The sequence below is a fragment of the Sorex araneus genome, chromosome 1, assembly GCF_027595985.1.
Source record: "Sorex araneus isolate mSorAra2 chromosome 1, mSorAra2.pri, whole genome shotgun sequence".
NCBI lineage: Eukaryota > Metazoa > Chordata > Mammalia > Eulipotyphla > Soricidae > Sorex > Sorex araneus.
Window position 1 is genome coordinate 69,183,448 of NC_073302.1, and position 18,078 is coordinate 69,201,525.

The 18,078-nt window shown below is 36.7% G+C and overlaps 1 protein-coding gene across 7 annotated transcripts in view; it reads left to right on the forward strand.

Moving 5' to 3' along the window:
• The window catches only part of RFX3 (regulatory factor X3), a 333,475-nt gene that overhangs the window by 251,847 nt on the left and 63,550 nt on the right, over positions 1-18,078 (forward strand). For all 7 annotated transcript variants that reach the window (XM_055144130.1, XM_055144135.1, XM_055144140.1 and 4 more), the window contains one exon: positions 17,072-17,193. In XM_055144130.1, the coding sequence (XP_055000105.1) occupies positions 17,072-17,193 (122 nt within the window). The remainder of the gene's footprint in view (positions 1-17,071; positions 17,194-18,078) is intronic.

Sequence of the window (18,078 nt, forward strand, 5' to 3'; positions counted from 1 at the left end):
GAAAGTGCTCGAAGTAAAGACTTAGAAATACTGAGAAAAGCAAGGTACGTTCAGAGGGAATCATGTAGAGAAAAAGCATCTATGGGTAAAGTCTATGATGTTTCTGGTAAAGGGTCCAGAGAATTGATGAGGTTAGTATTTCAGGAGGAGAATGAAGAAGAGGCTTGTGAGTAGTTTAGTGAGAAATAAAATTTTTATTTTTATTTTATTTGTGGTTGGGGGGCCACACCCAGTGATACTAAGGGCTTTCTCCTGATTCTATGCTCAGGGATTACTCCTGATGAGACTCGGGGTACTATATGGGTGCCAGCGATTGAACCCCAGTCAGCTGCATGCAAGGCAAGGGCCTGACCCACTGTCCAATATCTATTCAATCCTGATACATAAAAATTTTAAAGTAATCTGTATCACATATTAAGGAATTTATATATAACGCTTGTAATAAACTTGTTCCTTGTACAAAAATAGCTTTGATTCTCAATGTTTGAAGCAAAACAGTGAAATATTCCAATGTTTTCTATAGAAATTGCACTTTGCTTTGGGGCAAGACATATTAAATAAGAAACAAGAGATAAAGATACTTAAGTGTTTTTACCACAGTCCTCATTTCTAGTGCGAGTGTTCCATATTGAAGAGTCAGTCCCATGATCATCCATTATAAATAGTTTTCGCAGGGATTAAAATTTTGTAATTCATAGGTGTTCAGTGTTTCTTTAAAATTACTGACCTCTAGTATCTGTTTATAGCCAACAAAGACTAGGAAGAGCTTAACAATAATAAACAATAGAGCAGTAACTTTTGCTGTAAAAGATAATGCTTGTATGAGTTATATAATATGTCCTGGATTCTATTTATATATATATTGCACATATATATATAAATATAGATTATGGGCTGGAGCAGTAGCACAGTGGGTAGGGCGTTTGCTTTGCACGCGGCCGACCCAGGTTCGATTCCTCAACCCCTCTCAGAGAGCCCAACAAGCTACCGAGAGTATCTCACCCACAAGGCAGAGTTTGGCAAGCTACCCGTGGCATATTCGATATGCCAAAAACAGTAACAACAAATCTCACAATGGAGATGTTACTGGTGCCCGCTCGAACAAATCGATGAGCAACAGGATGACAGTGATACAGTGATATCACTGTCACTATTATCCCGTTGTTCGTCGATTGACTCGAGCAGGCACCAGTAATGTCTCTATTACACTCAGCCCTGAGGTCTTAGCAGCCTCTCTTACTCGTCTTTCCCAATGATTGGAGGCTCTTTCAGGATCAGGGGAATGAGATCTATCGTTACTGTTTTTGGCATATCGAATACACCACGGGTAGCTTGCCAGGCTCTGTCGTGACAGTGATATATATGATATATATATGTGTGTATATATATATATTAGTGGTAATATGAATTTTACTCTCTGGTGTGGTCTCTGAATTTCTGCAAAGAAGTACTGCACAGTGAAGATGATGGTGAGATAAAAAAAAATATGAGGGGCTGGTGAGATAGTATAATGAGTAAGGTGCTTGTCTTGCACATGGCTGTCCAGGGTTCAGTCCCTGGCAATCCATTCAGTCCCACAAACACTGCCAGGACTGATCCCTAAGCTCAGGGCTAGGACTAAGCCCCAAACAAACAAACAAAAAGGTATAGACCTGCAAGAGAAAGAAGAAAAAATATTAATTAAAAACTTAAATATGAACAAAAACCTTGATAAATTGCATCTAACACAGCTGATAGCTGCTTTTCCAGGGACTTGCAAAGAATCTTAGCCAAGTTTTCATTGAGCATTTTAGGGGATATTTTTAAATAAAAATGTCTTAGGTAAGCAAGGCTCTCGGAAGTTTACTTTTGAAATTGATTCTAGAACTGGAAAGGTTAGTGGTCCACAAACCCTTCCCTGCAGATAACCTTAACATAGTGATCAACATAGTAATAATATCACAGTAGTATGGACATTTTAAGAAGTAATATAAAGTTATCAGTAATGCTAATAAATTATGCTAACTTTGTTTCATACGTATTTGTTTTCACATTAGATTACAAAAAAACAAAGACATTCTGAAACTTTGTTTTTTTACTGATGAAAGTCTGGATCTTGAACTGTTTCTTTTGGAACGAAATTTGCTCACTAATTGTAGTGCTAAGTGCTTTTAATGTAATGAGCCCACATCGGGATTTGTAAGAGAGAAGGTTTCTGTTTTTCTCTGAAGGATTCTATCGATTGGCAGCATTGACAGGTTTAAACTGAAGCCAATTACCCTATTTGCAAAAAATACTTGGACTTGAGAGAACATTTATCTCCCTAGGTACGGATGTAACAGTTAAGAGTATTTTCCAGATGGAGCAATAGTACAGCAGACAGGGAGTCTGCCCCGCACATGGCTAACCCAGGTTTAATCCCGGCATCCCATATATTATCTGAGTACATCTGTAGTAATTCCTGCTGTAGAGCCAGGAGTAAATCCTGAGCATCACCAGGTGTGGCCCAAAAATAAGCAAACAAAAAGTGTTCATGTTCAAAACAATGAAAAGGTAGTTTTGAATAATTTGTCTTTGTAACTTATAAAAGATAATTCTCAACTTTAAAAATTTTTAAATAATTTAAAATAAAGTTTTAAATTTTTATTAATATTTTAGATTCAAAATGTGAATAAAAAGTTTTATTTATTTTATTTTTTTGGGGGGTCACACCCAGCAATGCACAGGGCTCACTCCTGGCTCATGCACTCGGGAATCACCCCTGGCAGTGCTCAGGGGACCATATGGGATGCTGGGATTTGAACCCGGGTCAGCCAGGTGCAAGGCAAACGCCCTACCCGCTGTGCTATCACTCCAGCCCCATGAATAAAAAGTTTTAAATAAAATAAGATTATTCCAAAACTCAAGTGATTCTACAAATATCACTGTCACTGTCATCCCATTGTTCATCGATTTGTTCGAGCGGGCACCAGTAACGTCTCTTATTAAGAGACTTATTGTTACTGTTTTGGGCATATCCAATACGTACGGGTAGCTTGTCAGGCTCTGCCATATGGGCTCCATACTCAGTAGCTTGCCAGTCTCTCCAAGAGGGGCGGAGGAATTGAACACGGGTGGCAGCGTGAAAGGCAAAAGCCCAACCGCTGTGCTATCGCTCTACAAATATATTAGAATTAATTTAAAAGCCTGCCATTATTTTTCACATATAAGCATAAAGTTATAATATAGATTTAATAGATTTAATATTTTATGTTTTAATATGTTTAAATGAGTATATTTATAAATAAATTTCATAGTATATTCTATCACTGTCACTGTCATCGTGTTGCTCATCGATTTGCTCGAGCGGGCACCAGTGACATCTTTATTGTGAGACTTGTTACTGTTTTTGGCATATCAAATATGCCATGGGTATCTTGCCAGGCTCTGCCGTGCGGGCGAGATATTCTCAGTAGCTTGCCGGGCTCTCCGAGAGGGGTGGAGGACTCACACTCTATGAGCATTTAATTTCATTTATAAAATATTTTGATGTTATAAATATGTTTTATATATTCAGTCAATAATTATTTTACTGGGGGCTAGAGCGATAGCACCATGGGTAGGGTGTTTGCCTTGCACGCGGCTGACCCAGGTTTGAGTCCCAGCATCCCATATCGTCCCTGAGCACCGCCAGGAGTAATTCCTGAGTGCAGAGCCAGGAGTAACCCCTGTGCATTGCCAGGTGTGACCCAAAAAGCAAAAAAAAATAATAATTACTTTATTAATATTTAACATTCCCAAAATTCAAGTTGTTTAAATGCCTAGGGTTCTATATATTCATCTTTCTTAGTGTAAATTTAACCTCTTACATGTTCTTTCATTTTAGTAGTGGGTGTGGCATTTGGAGCACACCCAGTAGTACTCTGGGACTGCTCCTGGCTATGTATGTATTCACAGATTATTCCTAGTGGTGCTAAGGGGACCGACCATGTATACAGGGGATGGAACCAGATCAGCTGTATACACGGCAAATACCTTAACCCTGTACTATCTCTCTAGCCCTCATTCTTTATTTTTTAAATTTATTATTGAAGCACCACGCGATACACAGTTACAAAGTTGTTCATGATGAATTTTAATCATACAATGTTCCAGCAACTGATCTTCAGTGTAAACTCCCTACCACCAATGTCACCAGTTTCCCTCTCACTACCCCAACCCAGCCTGCCTCTTTAACAGACTCTCTCTCTCTTATCCCTCTCCCTCTCCCTCCCACACCTCTATTGGGAATTGTGGGGTTTGCAATATAGGTACTGAAAGGTTATAATGTATATCCCATTAACTCCTTTCAGCACTCAGTTCTTGTTGAGAATGATCATTTCCAACTATTATTGTCATAGTGTTCCCTTCTCTGCCCTCCCAGCCCACCCCCACTGGTAGCAAGCTTCCAAACATAGACCAGTTCTCCCAGGTTTTGTTTCTACTGTCCTTGGGTATTAGTCTCATACTATGTTGTTTTTTTTTTATATCTCACAAATAAGTGCAGTAATATGCCTGCCCCTCTCCTTCAGACTCATTTCACTCAGCATGATACTCTATGTGTAAATCCATTTGTGAGCAAATTTCATGACTTATTATTTTTGCAGCTGCTTAGTATTCTATCCTGTAGATGTACCATAATTTCTTTTTTTTTAATACTTTATTTATTTTTAGTGAGTCAGCGTGAGGGTACAGTTACAGATTTATACATTTTTGTGCTCATGCTTCCCCCATACAGATTTCAAGAGCCCATCCCTTCACCAGTGCCCATTCTCCACCACCAGTAAACCCAGCATCTCTCCCACCCTCCCCAGTCCCGTCTCCCCTCACCCCACACTGCCACTATGGCAGGGTATTCCCTTTTGTTCTCTCTCTCTGATTAGGTGTTGTGGTTTGCAATAAAGGTGTTGAATGGCCATTGTGTTCATTCTCTAGCCTACATTTGGCACGCATCACCCTTCCCCTGCATGACCTCCAATCACATTTTTCTTGGTGTTCCATTCTCTGAGTTGCCCAGAATGAGAGACCAGCCTCCAAGCCATGGAGACAACCTCCTGGTACTTATTTCTACTATTCTTAGGTGTTAGTTTCCTAGTCTATTATTCTATATTCCACAGATGAGTGCAATCATTCTATGTCTGTCTCTCTCTTTCTGACTCATTTCATTTAGCATGATACTTTCCATGCTGATCCACTTATATGCAAACTTCATGACCTCATTTTTTTCTAACAGCTGCATAGTATTCCATTGTATAGATGTGCCAAAGTTTCTTCAACCAGTCATCTGTTCTAGGGCACTTGGGTTTTTTCCAGATTCTGGCTATTGTAAACAGTGCTGCGATGAACATATAAGTACAGATGTCATTTCAACTATACTTTTTTCTTCTCTTGGATATATTCCCAGCAGTGGTATTGCTGGGTCAAATGGGAGTTCAACCTCTAGTTTTTTGAGAATGGTCCATATTGTTTTCCAAAAGGGCTGAACTAGTCAGCATTCCCACCAGCAGTGTAGAAGGGTCCCTTTCTCCCCACGTCCTCTCCAACAACGGTTGCTTTTGTTCTTTTGAATGTGTGCTAGTCTCTGTGGTGTGAGGTGGTATCTCGTGGTTGTTTTGATCTGCATCTCTCTGATGATTAGTGATGTAGAACACTTTTTCATGTGCCTTTTGGCCATTCGTATCTCTTCCTTGGGAAAGTTTCTGTTCATTTCTTCGCCCCATTTTTTGATGGGGTTGGATGTTTTCTTGTAGAGCTCAGCCAATGCTTTATATACCATTGATATCAACCCCCTATCTGATGGGTATTGTGTAAATATCCTTTCCCATTCTGTAGATAGTCTTTGTATTCTGGTCACTGTGTCTTTTGCAGTACAGAAGCTTTTTAGTTTAATGTAGTCCCATTTGTTGATCTCTGTTTCTACTAGATTGCTTAGTTCCATGTCATCTTTGAAGATACCTTTATCTTCAATATCGTGGAGGGTTTTGCCGACCTTGTCTTCATTGTACCTTATGGTTTGTGGTCTGATGTTGAGGTCTTTAATCCATTTTAATCTGACTTTTGTGCATGGTGTCAGGTCCAGGTCTAAGCCCATTCTTTTGCATGTGGTTGTCCAGTTGTGCCAGTACCATTTGTTAAAGTGGAGCTTTCCTTGCTCCACTTCACATCTCTTGCTCCCTTATCAAAGATTAGATGATCATACATTAGAGGTTGTTTGGAGGGGTATTCCACTCGTTCCATTGGTCTTTGGCTCTGCCTTTGTTCCAGTACCATACTGTTTTAATTGTTACCGCTTTGTAGTAGAGTTTAAGGTTGGGGAGGATGATGCCTCCCATCATCTTTTTCCCAAGAATTGTCTTAGCTATCCGTGGGCATTTATTGTTCCATATAAATTTCAGGATTGCTTGATCCATTTCTTTGAAGAATGACATTGGTATCCTTATAGGGATCGCGTTGAATCTGTATAATGCTTTGGGGAGTATTGCCATTTTGACAATGTTTATTCTCCCTATCCATGAGCAGAGGATATGTTTCCATTTTCTCATATCCACTTTTATTTCATGGAGTAGCGTTTTATAGTTTTCTTTGTAGAGGTCCTTTACTTCTTTAGTTAAGCTGATTCCGAGGTATTTGATTTTCTGGGGCACGATTGTGAATGGGATTGCTTTTTTCATGTCCCTTTCCTCTGTCTCATTGTTTGCATATAGGAAGGCCATGGATTTTTGGGTATTGATTTTATAGCCTGCTACTTTACTGTACAGGTCAATTGTTTCTAAGAGTTTCTTACTAGAACTTTTAGGCTTCTCTAGGTATAGTATCATATCGTCTGCGAATAGTGAGAGCTTGATTTCTTCCTTTCCAATCTGAATCCCCTTAATATCTTTTTCTTGTCTGATGGCTATTGCTACTACTTTGAGTACTATATTAAAGAGAAGTGGTGAGAGTGGGTATCCTTGTCTTGTCCCTGATCTTAGAGGGAAGGCCCTTAGTTTTTCTGCATTGATTATAATGCTTGCCATAGGTTCGTGATAGATGGCTTTGACTATCTTGAGGAAAGTTCCTCCAAAACCCATTTTGGTGAGAGTTTTTATCATGAATGAGTGTTGGATCTTGTCAAATGCTTTCTCTGCATCTATTGATATGATCATATGGTTTTTGTCTTTACTTTTGTTGATATGATGGATTATGTTGATTGATTTCCGAATGTTAAACCATCCTTGCATCCCTGGGATGAATCCCACTTGGTCATGGTGTATGATCTTTTTGATGAGTTGTTGGATTCTATTTGCTAGTATTTTGTTGAGGATCTTCGCATCGGTGTTCATCAAGAATATTGGTCTATAGTTTTCTTTGTTAGTGGTGTCTTTGTTTGCTTTTGGTATTGGGGAGATATGTGCCTCGTAGAAACTGTTCGGAAGGGTTCCTGTCTTTTCGATTTCCTGGAAAAGCTTGAGGAGAACTGGCAACAAGTCTTCTTTAAATGTTTGGAAGAATTCGCCAGTGAATCCGTCTGGACCTGGGCTTTTGTTTTTGGGTAGACTTTTGATTACAGTTTCGAGTTCCTTGATATTTATGGGCCTTTTCAGGTATTTCAGGTCTTCTTGGTTCAGTCTTGGGAGATTATAGGAATCAAGGAATTCGTCCATTTCTTTTAGGTTCTCTTGTTTTGTGGCATACAGACTTTCAAAGTAGTCTCTGATGATTTTTTGAATCTCATTGGTTTCTGTTGTGATGTCCCCCTTTTCATTTCTGATTCGATTTATTAGGGTTTTCTCTCTTTCTTTCTTTGTGAGTCTTGCTAGCGGTTTATCAATCTTATTTATTTTCTCGAAGAACCAGCTCTTTGTTTCATTGATCTTTCAGATTGTTTTTCGGGTTTCCATATCGTTAATTTCTGCTCTTAAGTTTTATTATTTCTTTCCTTCGATCTGCTTTGGGTTCCTTTTGCTGGTCCTCTTCTAAGATCTTGAGCTGCGAAGTCAAGCTATCAATATAAGCCCTTTCTTCCTTTCTGAGGAAAGCTTGCAGAGCTATAAATTTTCCCCTTAACACAGCTTTAGCTGCGTCCCATAGGTTCTGGTAGTTTGTGTCTTCATTCTCATTTGTTTTGAGGTATCTCTTGATTTCTTCCTTGATTTCCTTCGTGACCCACTCGTTGTTCAATAGTGAGCTGTTTAATTTCCAAGTGTTTGATTTGGTTCTCCGCATCTGTTCGTGATTAACTTCCATCTTCAGTGCATCATGGTCTGAGAAGATAGTTGATACAATTTCTATCTTCCCGATTCTATTAAGGTATAATTTGTGACCCAGAACATGGTCTATTTTGGAAAATGATCCATGTGCGCTGGAAAAGAATGTGTATTCTTTCTTTTTGGGGTGTATAGCCCTGTATAGGTTTATTAGCCCTGTCTCTTCCATTTCTTCCTTCAGAGCCATTGTTTCCTTGCTGGGTGTTGTTTTTGTCGATCTGTCCAGAGGTGATAAAGCAGTGTTGAAGTCTCCTACTACTATCGTGGTGCTAGTTATGTTCTCCTTAAATTCTGTTAGGAGTTCTTTTAGGTATTTAGCTGGTCCTTCAGTAGGTGCGTATACGTTTAATAGTGTGATTTCTTCCTGTTGATGTACCATAATTTCTTTATCCAGTCATCTGTTTTGAGGCCCTCGAGTTGTTTCCAGATTCTGGCTATTGTTTATAGTGTTACAGTGAACACAGAAGTGCAGATGGCTTTTCTGCATTATGTTTTTGGGCCCCTAGGGTATATTCCCAGGAGTGGTATTGCTGGGTCGTATGGAAGCTCAGTTTTTAGGTTTTTGAAGAATGCCCATATTGTTTTATAAAAAGATTGGACCAGTTGATATTCCCACCAACAATGACTTTCTTCTTTCAGTTAAGAAATTCTCCCCTCATCTGTATCAGCACTGATTGTACTTATTCTTTTTTTTTGCTTTTTTTGGGTCACACCTGCCTATGCACAGGTGTTACTCCTGACTCTGCACTCAGGAATTACTCCTGGCGGTGCTCAGGGGACCATATGGGATGCTGGGAATCGAACCTGGGTCAGCTGCATGCAAGGCAAACGCCCTATCCGCTGTGCTATTGTTCCAGCCCCTGTTCTTATTCTTTTTGATGTATGCTAGCCTCTGTCTACCCTCATATGTTCTTATAATAAGAAAATTCAAGCATATGCAGTGATTATTTAACCAAATAAAAGTAAAGTCTTAGACGTCAGTTTGGAATCATAGTAGTTGATAATTATAATGATCATTGTTTCATACAGCATTGTAGTTTTTATATGGTATTTTATTTGAAAATTTGATGGGGCAGTAGAAGAAATTTCCACTTAGCTATAAAATAGATTTCCAGCTCAGCCACTATACAGAACATAGCCATGACTCTGGAAATAGAAACAGCTTCTAATTGAAAAAACAGGTGTCACTTTACCTAGCCTTCTAGCTTAATTGAAAAAGTAAAGCCACCTTCAAGCCATTTACCTAAAACAAAGGAGAATATTAGAACCATTTAATTCATACGTTATAATGAGATGTAACAGTTGATGAGAGAAAATTTAATTGGACAAGACCTTCTATTTACTTTTGGTTATTAAACATAGCAGTCTGTGCACATAGTGGAGACAAACAGAGCTAGGCAATCTAAAAGGCTTTTTGAGTATCACTTTGGTGGCTAAAATATATTCTAACAAAGTTTAATAACTTTTGCATATTGATGACATTATAACTTATTAAGAGGAAGTAACTTATTTTCTCTCCTTAAGGAAAACAGGAGAATTTGTAATAGTTGAGTTTTTTTTTTTTTAATACCTTCAGTTGAGGGCCTGGAGAGGTAGTACAGTGGGCTGGGCACTTGCCTTACATGTAAAGTGCCCAGGGTTTGATATCAGCATCTCATAAGATTCCCCAAGCACTGCATCCCATGTGATTCCCCAAGCGTTGCCAGGAGTAATTCCTAAATGCAGAACCAGGAATAACGCCTGAGCATCGCCGGTGTGACCATCCCACTCCCCCACCCCCATCCCCAGAAGAAAACCCTTCAGTTGAAAATATGTCACATAAAATAATTTTGAGTTAAATGAAGTATATTCTAAGTTTCAGTGAAATTTACTCATGAACTAATTTGCTTATTTTAACGTCAACAATAAATAAGTTCAGATTTTATTATAGAAAAATAGATCGGGGCTGGAGCGATAGCACAGCGGGTAGGGCGTTTGTCTTGCACGCAGCCAACCCAGGTTCAATTCCCAGCATCCCATAAGGTCCTCTGAGCACCGCCAGGAGTAATTCCTGAATGCAAAGCCAGGAGTAACCCCTGTGCATCGCTAGGTGTGACCCAAAAAGCAAAAAAAAAAAAAAAAAGAAAAAGAAAAATAGATCATTTAATTTTAGCTCTATACTGATTTTTGTTGCAGTGTATTGTTTTTAAAAGAATTTTTATTCTTTTGGTTTTTAGGACACACCTAGCTATACTCAAGACTTACTCCTGGGTCTATGCTTAGGGATCACTCCTAGCAGTCTCAGGGGACTATATGGGATGCCCAGGATCAAACCAATTCAGCTGCATGTAAGGCAAGCAATTTGCCCTCTTTATTCTCTTCAGTCCGTATTGTTCATACTTAAAGTAGCACATACAAAGTGTTAACACATATAAGTTTAATTTTTCTTCCAACTCTAGACAAAAGGGGTAAAATAGAGCCAAATGCTTTCCCTAGACTTTCTAAGTAAAACTAGAATATGTAACAAATAGAACTAGTACCCAATCCTCTTTAAAGAATTTTACCTAAAGGATGTATAGTAACCCAAACAGAAACATACTCAGGCAAATTTCTTTTTAAGTTTTAATAAAGTACCATGATTTACCAAGTTACTCATAATACAGTTGTTTCAGGCATTAAATGTTCCAATACCAATTCACCACCAATATGATCTTCTCTCAACCAGCATCCCCAGTTTCCTACCCGCCATCTCAGCCTGCTGTACCCTTACCAGGCACAAACAAATTTAATTCATATTATTATAATAAAAGGCAAGTGGAATTATCAAAACTTAGATAAATAAAACTCAGTTTGTGGTATTGTTATATCTCATAATGGTGTTACTGGAGTTATTGTCTGAGGTTTTTTTGGGCTGGTTGATACAAGTTTTGCCTTTTGTATTATTGTTTTCACTTATTAAGCTTGGCAGTCTTCTACACAACTTTCCTATATATTCACTGGGCTGACAGTCTGGTGAAATTTGAAGGTGTCCTGCAGCCACATTTGCAGTCCAGGATCTATGAAGCTGGAACAATTTAGTGACTTGGCAGCTTGATGAGGCTCAGTTGTAAAACTGGACTGTTCCTATGTTGGAGGGTGTTCGGTGAGGCGGTGCATTACTGTACCTTCAGGTAGAAAGGGGAATATGCCTGCCTCTGTTCTAAGAATGTCCCAGAGTTTTAGCTAGGATCCATCCAACTGGAAATATTTGGCAACATCATGGGTTTTTGTTTTTTTTTTTGAGATTAGTTGTGGAGCTGGGCAATTTCTCTGCTAGCAAGATTGCCATTCATGCAGATGGGGGGAGGGGGAGAGGTCGTACTTCTTTCTAGAATTAGTATTACAGAAATGGCCAGCTATAGTTGGAAGAACTGTCATACATATCTTAGCAAGCATATACCAATTCTATACAATTATCAGTGCTCCATGAATATGTTAATTGAGTGAGTAATTTACAGCTATTTTAGCAAACATTGTTAACATACACCTTACCCTACTTTTCCCAAATTTTTTATTATAGCTGTAATTAATATTAATACCTCAGTGAATACAATGTTTTCTCCTCTCCTTACCCAATTTTATAAATGGAAAACTAGTAAAGAGATAAATACTCAAAAAGTTACCAACAAGAATTGTAAAGATAGAGTTAACTCTCATTAACTGGCAGGACTGATCTTAGAAATCATTTAGACATAGACATGCCTAGCGTGACCTCAAGGAGTCAGTACTGTTCTAAAAGATTGGAAGTCTTTACCTTCACTATTTTCTTTCAGTATGTCCATGTTTATATTATTATATTTATTTCAGACCTCAGGTCAACTGAAGACTTTATTTGGAACTGTTTTTCCAAAAGTAATCTCAATATTCTGGTAGAAAATTCTGACATGGTTTCTCATTTATAAGTTAAGTAATTAGATTTGTTCATGCAAATCAAATGATTATGTACTTCCTAGGGTTATGGGCATAATAATGAATGTATTTGCCTGTAGAGTTCGGATTTTGCATGTGTGTTTTCCACCTGCTTCAAAGGTGCTTTTTCAGATACTTCATTATTATGTTGGAAATTTCTTCCATTTGATACTATTAGTTGAACATAATTGTTAGTATATACCATTCTTAGCCTCTCCTTAAATTCCTTCAGTGCCTGTACATGTGAGATTATTGACAAAATTAGACATTATTTTACAGTAAAGTTACAGCTGTCCAAGTTCTAAATAACAGCTTTAACTAACCCCATGAGGGAAGATGCCTAATAATTTTCCAAGTTTTCTTTGTTAGTGATAGGATTCATGAGAACACTTAGCTATTAAAGCATTACAGTTTCTTTGATTTCTTAATCATTAACAACTTCAGCTCTGATTGCCCATGGAGTTGCAAGCTGTTAAAATTATCATTTGTCTCTTATTAATTTTGAAACCAAGAGCTGTTTCTTCATTTGATATAGCACAGGTCTTTCTCAGTACACCCACAACTCATAAACAGTATGAATCTGGTTTAAAAAAGCTTAATCTAAAAGTAATGAATTTATGAAGTAAATTAAGATACAGTAGAATACCCTCAAAAACTGAAGACTTCCGTTTTCTGAAGGATTTGGCAAGGATTTTTTTTTCAGTAGCTCTCTCCTGTTTTTAAAATTTACCATTTAAATGATGATTTTTTATTAAGATGGTACACATGTAGGAAATTTAAAAGATATGTCCTGACTAAAAGGCCAATTGAAAATAGCTAATACATTTCTGCACTATCATATAATTCAATAGACTATTTCTTATCTTGTAAAAATTTTGTTTATACACAGGCTTTTAGAAACCATATCCCTACTGTGTTGGACCCATCATAAATGCTCTAAAATAGTAAATTGATGTATATTGAAGCCAGTTGGTGATAAAATATATTACCATGAGCATTAATTTATGTCCTCTATTCAAAGCTACTACTATACTCCAAATATAGTTTACTAGGAAAAAGTTGAAAACTAACAACTTAAAAATTTTTGATGTCATTAATATTTGAATGTCCTTCAACGTTGAACTGAAGGAATTTATATTAGGGCAAGGAGGTCCTGTGAACAACTGTTATAGGCTACCTAAGAAGTGTCTTAGATGCTTATTAAAATAAGAAACTCCTAAGATCCATTCTCAAAATTTTTGGTGGACAGATCTTCGGCCAACCTAACATTTAAAATTTTTGGAAGGCTACCCAAATGCTTTTAATACTAATTTAGATACTTTTAATGCTATTTAAATTTTTAAAAAACTACTCAATTTGATATTTTATTTTCAAAATATAAGACAGTATCAATGCTAGCTTTCTAATGACTCTTCTTGGCTTCCTGTTAATCTCCTTCCTTCCAGAAGATCCAGCTCTCTGCCATGGTCCTAGGGATAGGAATATTTCCTTAGAACCAGACTTCAGGAAAATGAAAATGTAGCTTTCTTCAGTCTAATAGTTCTGTGGATTCCTTTTGAATACTAATCCAACAGTAATCAACAGGCTCTGGATATGCTACAACATGATTTATTTCATAGAACAAAACAAGAAAAGAAAAAATGAGCACTGCCTGGAAATTATCTCTTACTCTATAGATTTGTACTTATATTACTTTTATGTATGAACCATATTTCTGTTCTTCCTGACATCATTCCTCATAGCACAAACCCTTCCCAAACTTGTGCAAGAACTTTTTCTGAGGAGGCAGCAATGTTGGATTCTTTGAGATGCTATATACTGATAGGGAAATTAAAGAATAGATACACTTACATATCCTTACCTAATTCATTCAATCCAATATTCACCTTGATATCCATTTACCACTAGTTTTTGAAAAACTCATTTTCCAGACCTAGCTATATATATACATATATACATATGTATATATATATTTCTTCCCCTTCATTTCTGTTAAATTTGTTTTTATGAACAAGCATGGTTTCTCCAAAATCTGTCAGCTTATTTCCTTTTTCACCTACAAACTAATATTGATATATCATTTTATTTACATTGTAGTATACATACAAATAGTGTTTTTTATGCAGTGCATTTTGTTATTATTATTAGTCATTATTATAGCACAGTGGGTAGGGTTTTTGCCTTGCATGCAGGCCGACCCAGGTTCCATTCCTCCCCTCCTCTCGGAGAGCCCGGCAAGCTACTGAGAGTATCTCGCCCGCACAGCGGAGCCTGACAAGCTACCCATGACATATTTGATATGCCAAAAACAGTAACAAGTCTCACAATGGAGACGTCACTGGTGCCCACTCGAGCAAATCGATGAGCAACAGGATGACAGTGACAGTGATATTAAAATGTAAAATAATTGAAATTTATAAGTATTATTTCCATTATCTCTTCACTAGGGTTAATAATTAAAATTCCTTTTTGAATTTGAATTATTCAAGTGTTTTGCTTTTTAACCCAGAGAATCCCAAACTTGACACGTTGAAGCATGTTAAACAATTTGACCTATCTTATTAATGATATAAAACTACATAGCTAAACAAAAGGAATCAAAATCAAATAAAATCTGGAATTGACCAATGAGAATAAAATAGTTCTCTAAATATATTTCCTAAAAATAAAACCTTTCTTCTAGAACATAATGGTTAACTACTCCCTCACCCAAGTGTTCAAGCTACTTAGTCATACATATATGTAAAGGGATGTATGTTCTTTTTTGTAATTTATTTTTTCTTTTCATAGTTCTTTGTGAAATTATAGTACACAAGAAATAAATATAGATATAGCTAGGAGTGATTGCTTTTTTTCAAGTTTAATTTGTCTAAGTTTTTATAGTATTCTAGGTTGAATCATTTTCTGAGGCACCCTGAGCATCAGTTTATGCAGTGTTCCACTAGGTCCATTTGATTCGTATCCTTTGTCAAAGTGCAGGCATTTTTAGCATATGCCGTGCATGATTAAGTGACATTGTTATTCACTGTCACCTCATATTAATGATGTAGTTGTCTTAATAAGCCAACAGTGTAAGAGTCAGTTATCTGGATAGTGAGAATATTAGGTGGTTTTCTTTACAAATATAATTATAAATAAAAAAGGAATGCAAAGTTCAAGAATAAAAATGATAGTAACTAATAATAAATTTATTGTAAAACTTAATTTTCTCATGTTTTATTTTCCTACTCTTTTAAATAAATGAAATTTTTAAATTATAGTTTCTTCTTATTTCTTAATTTGTATCTGCTTATCATTAGAGACTTGTCAAATTTGGGTTTTTTGTTTCATTTTGTTTTAGTAATTGATTTATTTGTATAGGTATAGTATTTATTTCCAAAGTATTCTTTCCTTTTTGCCTATGCTGCTGATGTACATTTTCTTTGTCTTATAAAAAGTACATAAGTTTGAATGACTAACATCTAAGATAAAATCATAAATGCAACCGATTTTGAGTCCTTTTTTAAAATTTAGTAAATTGTGTTTGTAGCTGGATTCTAGCATATATTTTGCTGCAAGATGTTCCTTATCATGTTTATATTTGCAGATGTGGATAGAAGTCAAGGGAGATAAATATGTGTTCAGATGCATAAGAGGTTTTAAGAGATAAGCAATAAGAAAAATTCAGTGTATAGAGTTTGTGACTGAAATATATTTGGGAGATATTTAAATGAATGTCATTTGTCAACATGCCTCAAATCCTAGTACTTGAGTCTTAGTTCAGATTAAGGTCTCTGTATTCAAAATACTATTCTCCTAATCTACAGGTCATTTAAAGCTATGTTCCAGCTGTTTTAAAACCATGATCTTGGACTTCTTTTCTGTTGCTATCCAAAGAAATGTTTCATAACTTTTATTTCTTAGGTAAATTTCTGAATCAAAAAATGATCTTCTGGGGGCTGGAGCAATAGCACAGCAGGTAGGGCGTTTGCCTTGCACTCGGCCAACCTGGGTTCGATTCCCAGCATCCCATATGGTCCCCTGAGCACCGCCAGGGGTAACTCCTGAGTGCAGAGCTAGGAGTAACCCCTGTGCATCCCTGGGTGTGACCCAAAAAGCAAAAAGGAAAAAAAAAGGAAGAAAGATCTTCTAACTCCCTCTCCATTTATTTATTTATTTATTTAAAATTTACTTGAATCACCATGAGATACTTACAAGCTTTCATGTTTGGGTTACAATCACACAATGATCAAACATACATCCCTCCACCAATGCACATTTCCCACCACCGATATCCCTGGTATACCCTCCCCTTTCCCAACCTCTCCCTACCTTCATGGGAGACAATATTCCCCATACTCTCTCTCTACTTTTGGGGCATTATGGCTTGCAACACAGACACTGAGAGGTCATCATTTTTGTTCCATTATCTATTGTCGGCACGTGTCTCCCATCCTGACTGGCTTCTCCAGCCATCATTTTCTTATGATCCCTTCTCTATTCCATCTGCCTTCTCCCCTCCGCTCATGAAGCAAGCTTTCAGCTATGGGGCAATCCTCCTGGCCCTTGTATCTACTGTCCTTGGGTGTCAGCCTCATGTGATATTATTTTATACTCCACATATGAGTGCAGTCCTTCTATGTCTGTCCCTCTCTTTCTGACTCATTTCACTTAGCATGAATACTCTCCATGTCTATCCATATATAAGCAAATTTCATTGCTTCATCTCTTCTAACAGCTGCAAGGAATTCCATTGTGTAGATGTTCTCACCTCAACTTTAAAACTGTTAAAGGAACAATCCTATAATTATCACAAGACATTTAAGAAGATAGGTTAAAATTGAATGCCTTGGAAATTTTGTGTAGCCAAAAAAGCAAGGAATAATTGGTTTATTTGTTTTTTTCCCATCTAATATTTTTAGGTACAAGCCTATGCAGAAAGTGGATGGGGTTGCAGATGGTTTCACAGGAAGTGGTCAACAGACAGGCACATCTGTTGAGCAAACTGTAATTGCCCAAAGCCAACATCATCAACAGTTTTTAGGTATGTTAAGGTATAATATTAATAGATGCTACTAGGATTTTGAAAACAATTGAATAATAGTAGTACTTTCTTCAAGTACAATGTCTACTACAAATGTTAATTACACCAATTTTTTTTGGTGCTGAAATATGCACAGTGAACAGTTTAGTTCACTTTTACTCTTTGTCTTCAAAAGAGCTAATTGTTAAAAAAAATGCAGGGTACATGAGACTTTCAAATGTGTATGAATTAAAAGCTCATTGCTATGAAATTGTTTTTCAGACTTGGTATTAATCAGGCTTTTCTGATCAAAATTGTGTTTATTACTTAGTTGTTACTTCAGGTGCCAAAAATATTTTTCAGTTCCTCTGTTAAAGTTAAATTTGTATTCAGTTTAATGTTAAGTTAAATATTCAGTAAGATTAGTAAAAAAAAATTATAAACTTAAAGTATTCCAAATACGACACAATACTTAACAATTTTTTATAGTTTTCAGATGGTATACATGTTTTTATTGTTTAAGGAGTTAAGACTGGAACTTTAACATTACACATAATTCCTGTCACAGCCAAAAGTGCAAAATTATAATTTTAATTGACAACTCTTTAAGAGATGAAATTGCATAATTTTCATAAGGTACTTCAAAATAAGTGAAAACTATCAGATAATGTGTGTGTGTCTGTGTGTGTATGTGTCTGTGCGTATGTATATTATTCTATGTGTACTTTCTGACAAAGACAACAAAATGGGTGCCCGGGTTAGTATAGCTACTGAAGTTGAAAACAGTAGCAGTCCTTAAACTAAAACTTCAGGTATATTCCTTGGACCCTTGAGCTCTTGATAAGAATTCTTTTCATTATGTGTTTTTATTCTACCTAAAATTCTTTTGAATATGAAGGCATATTC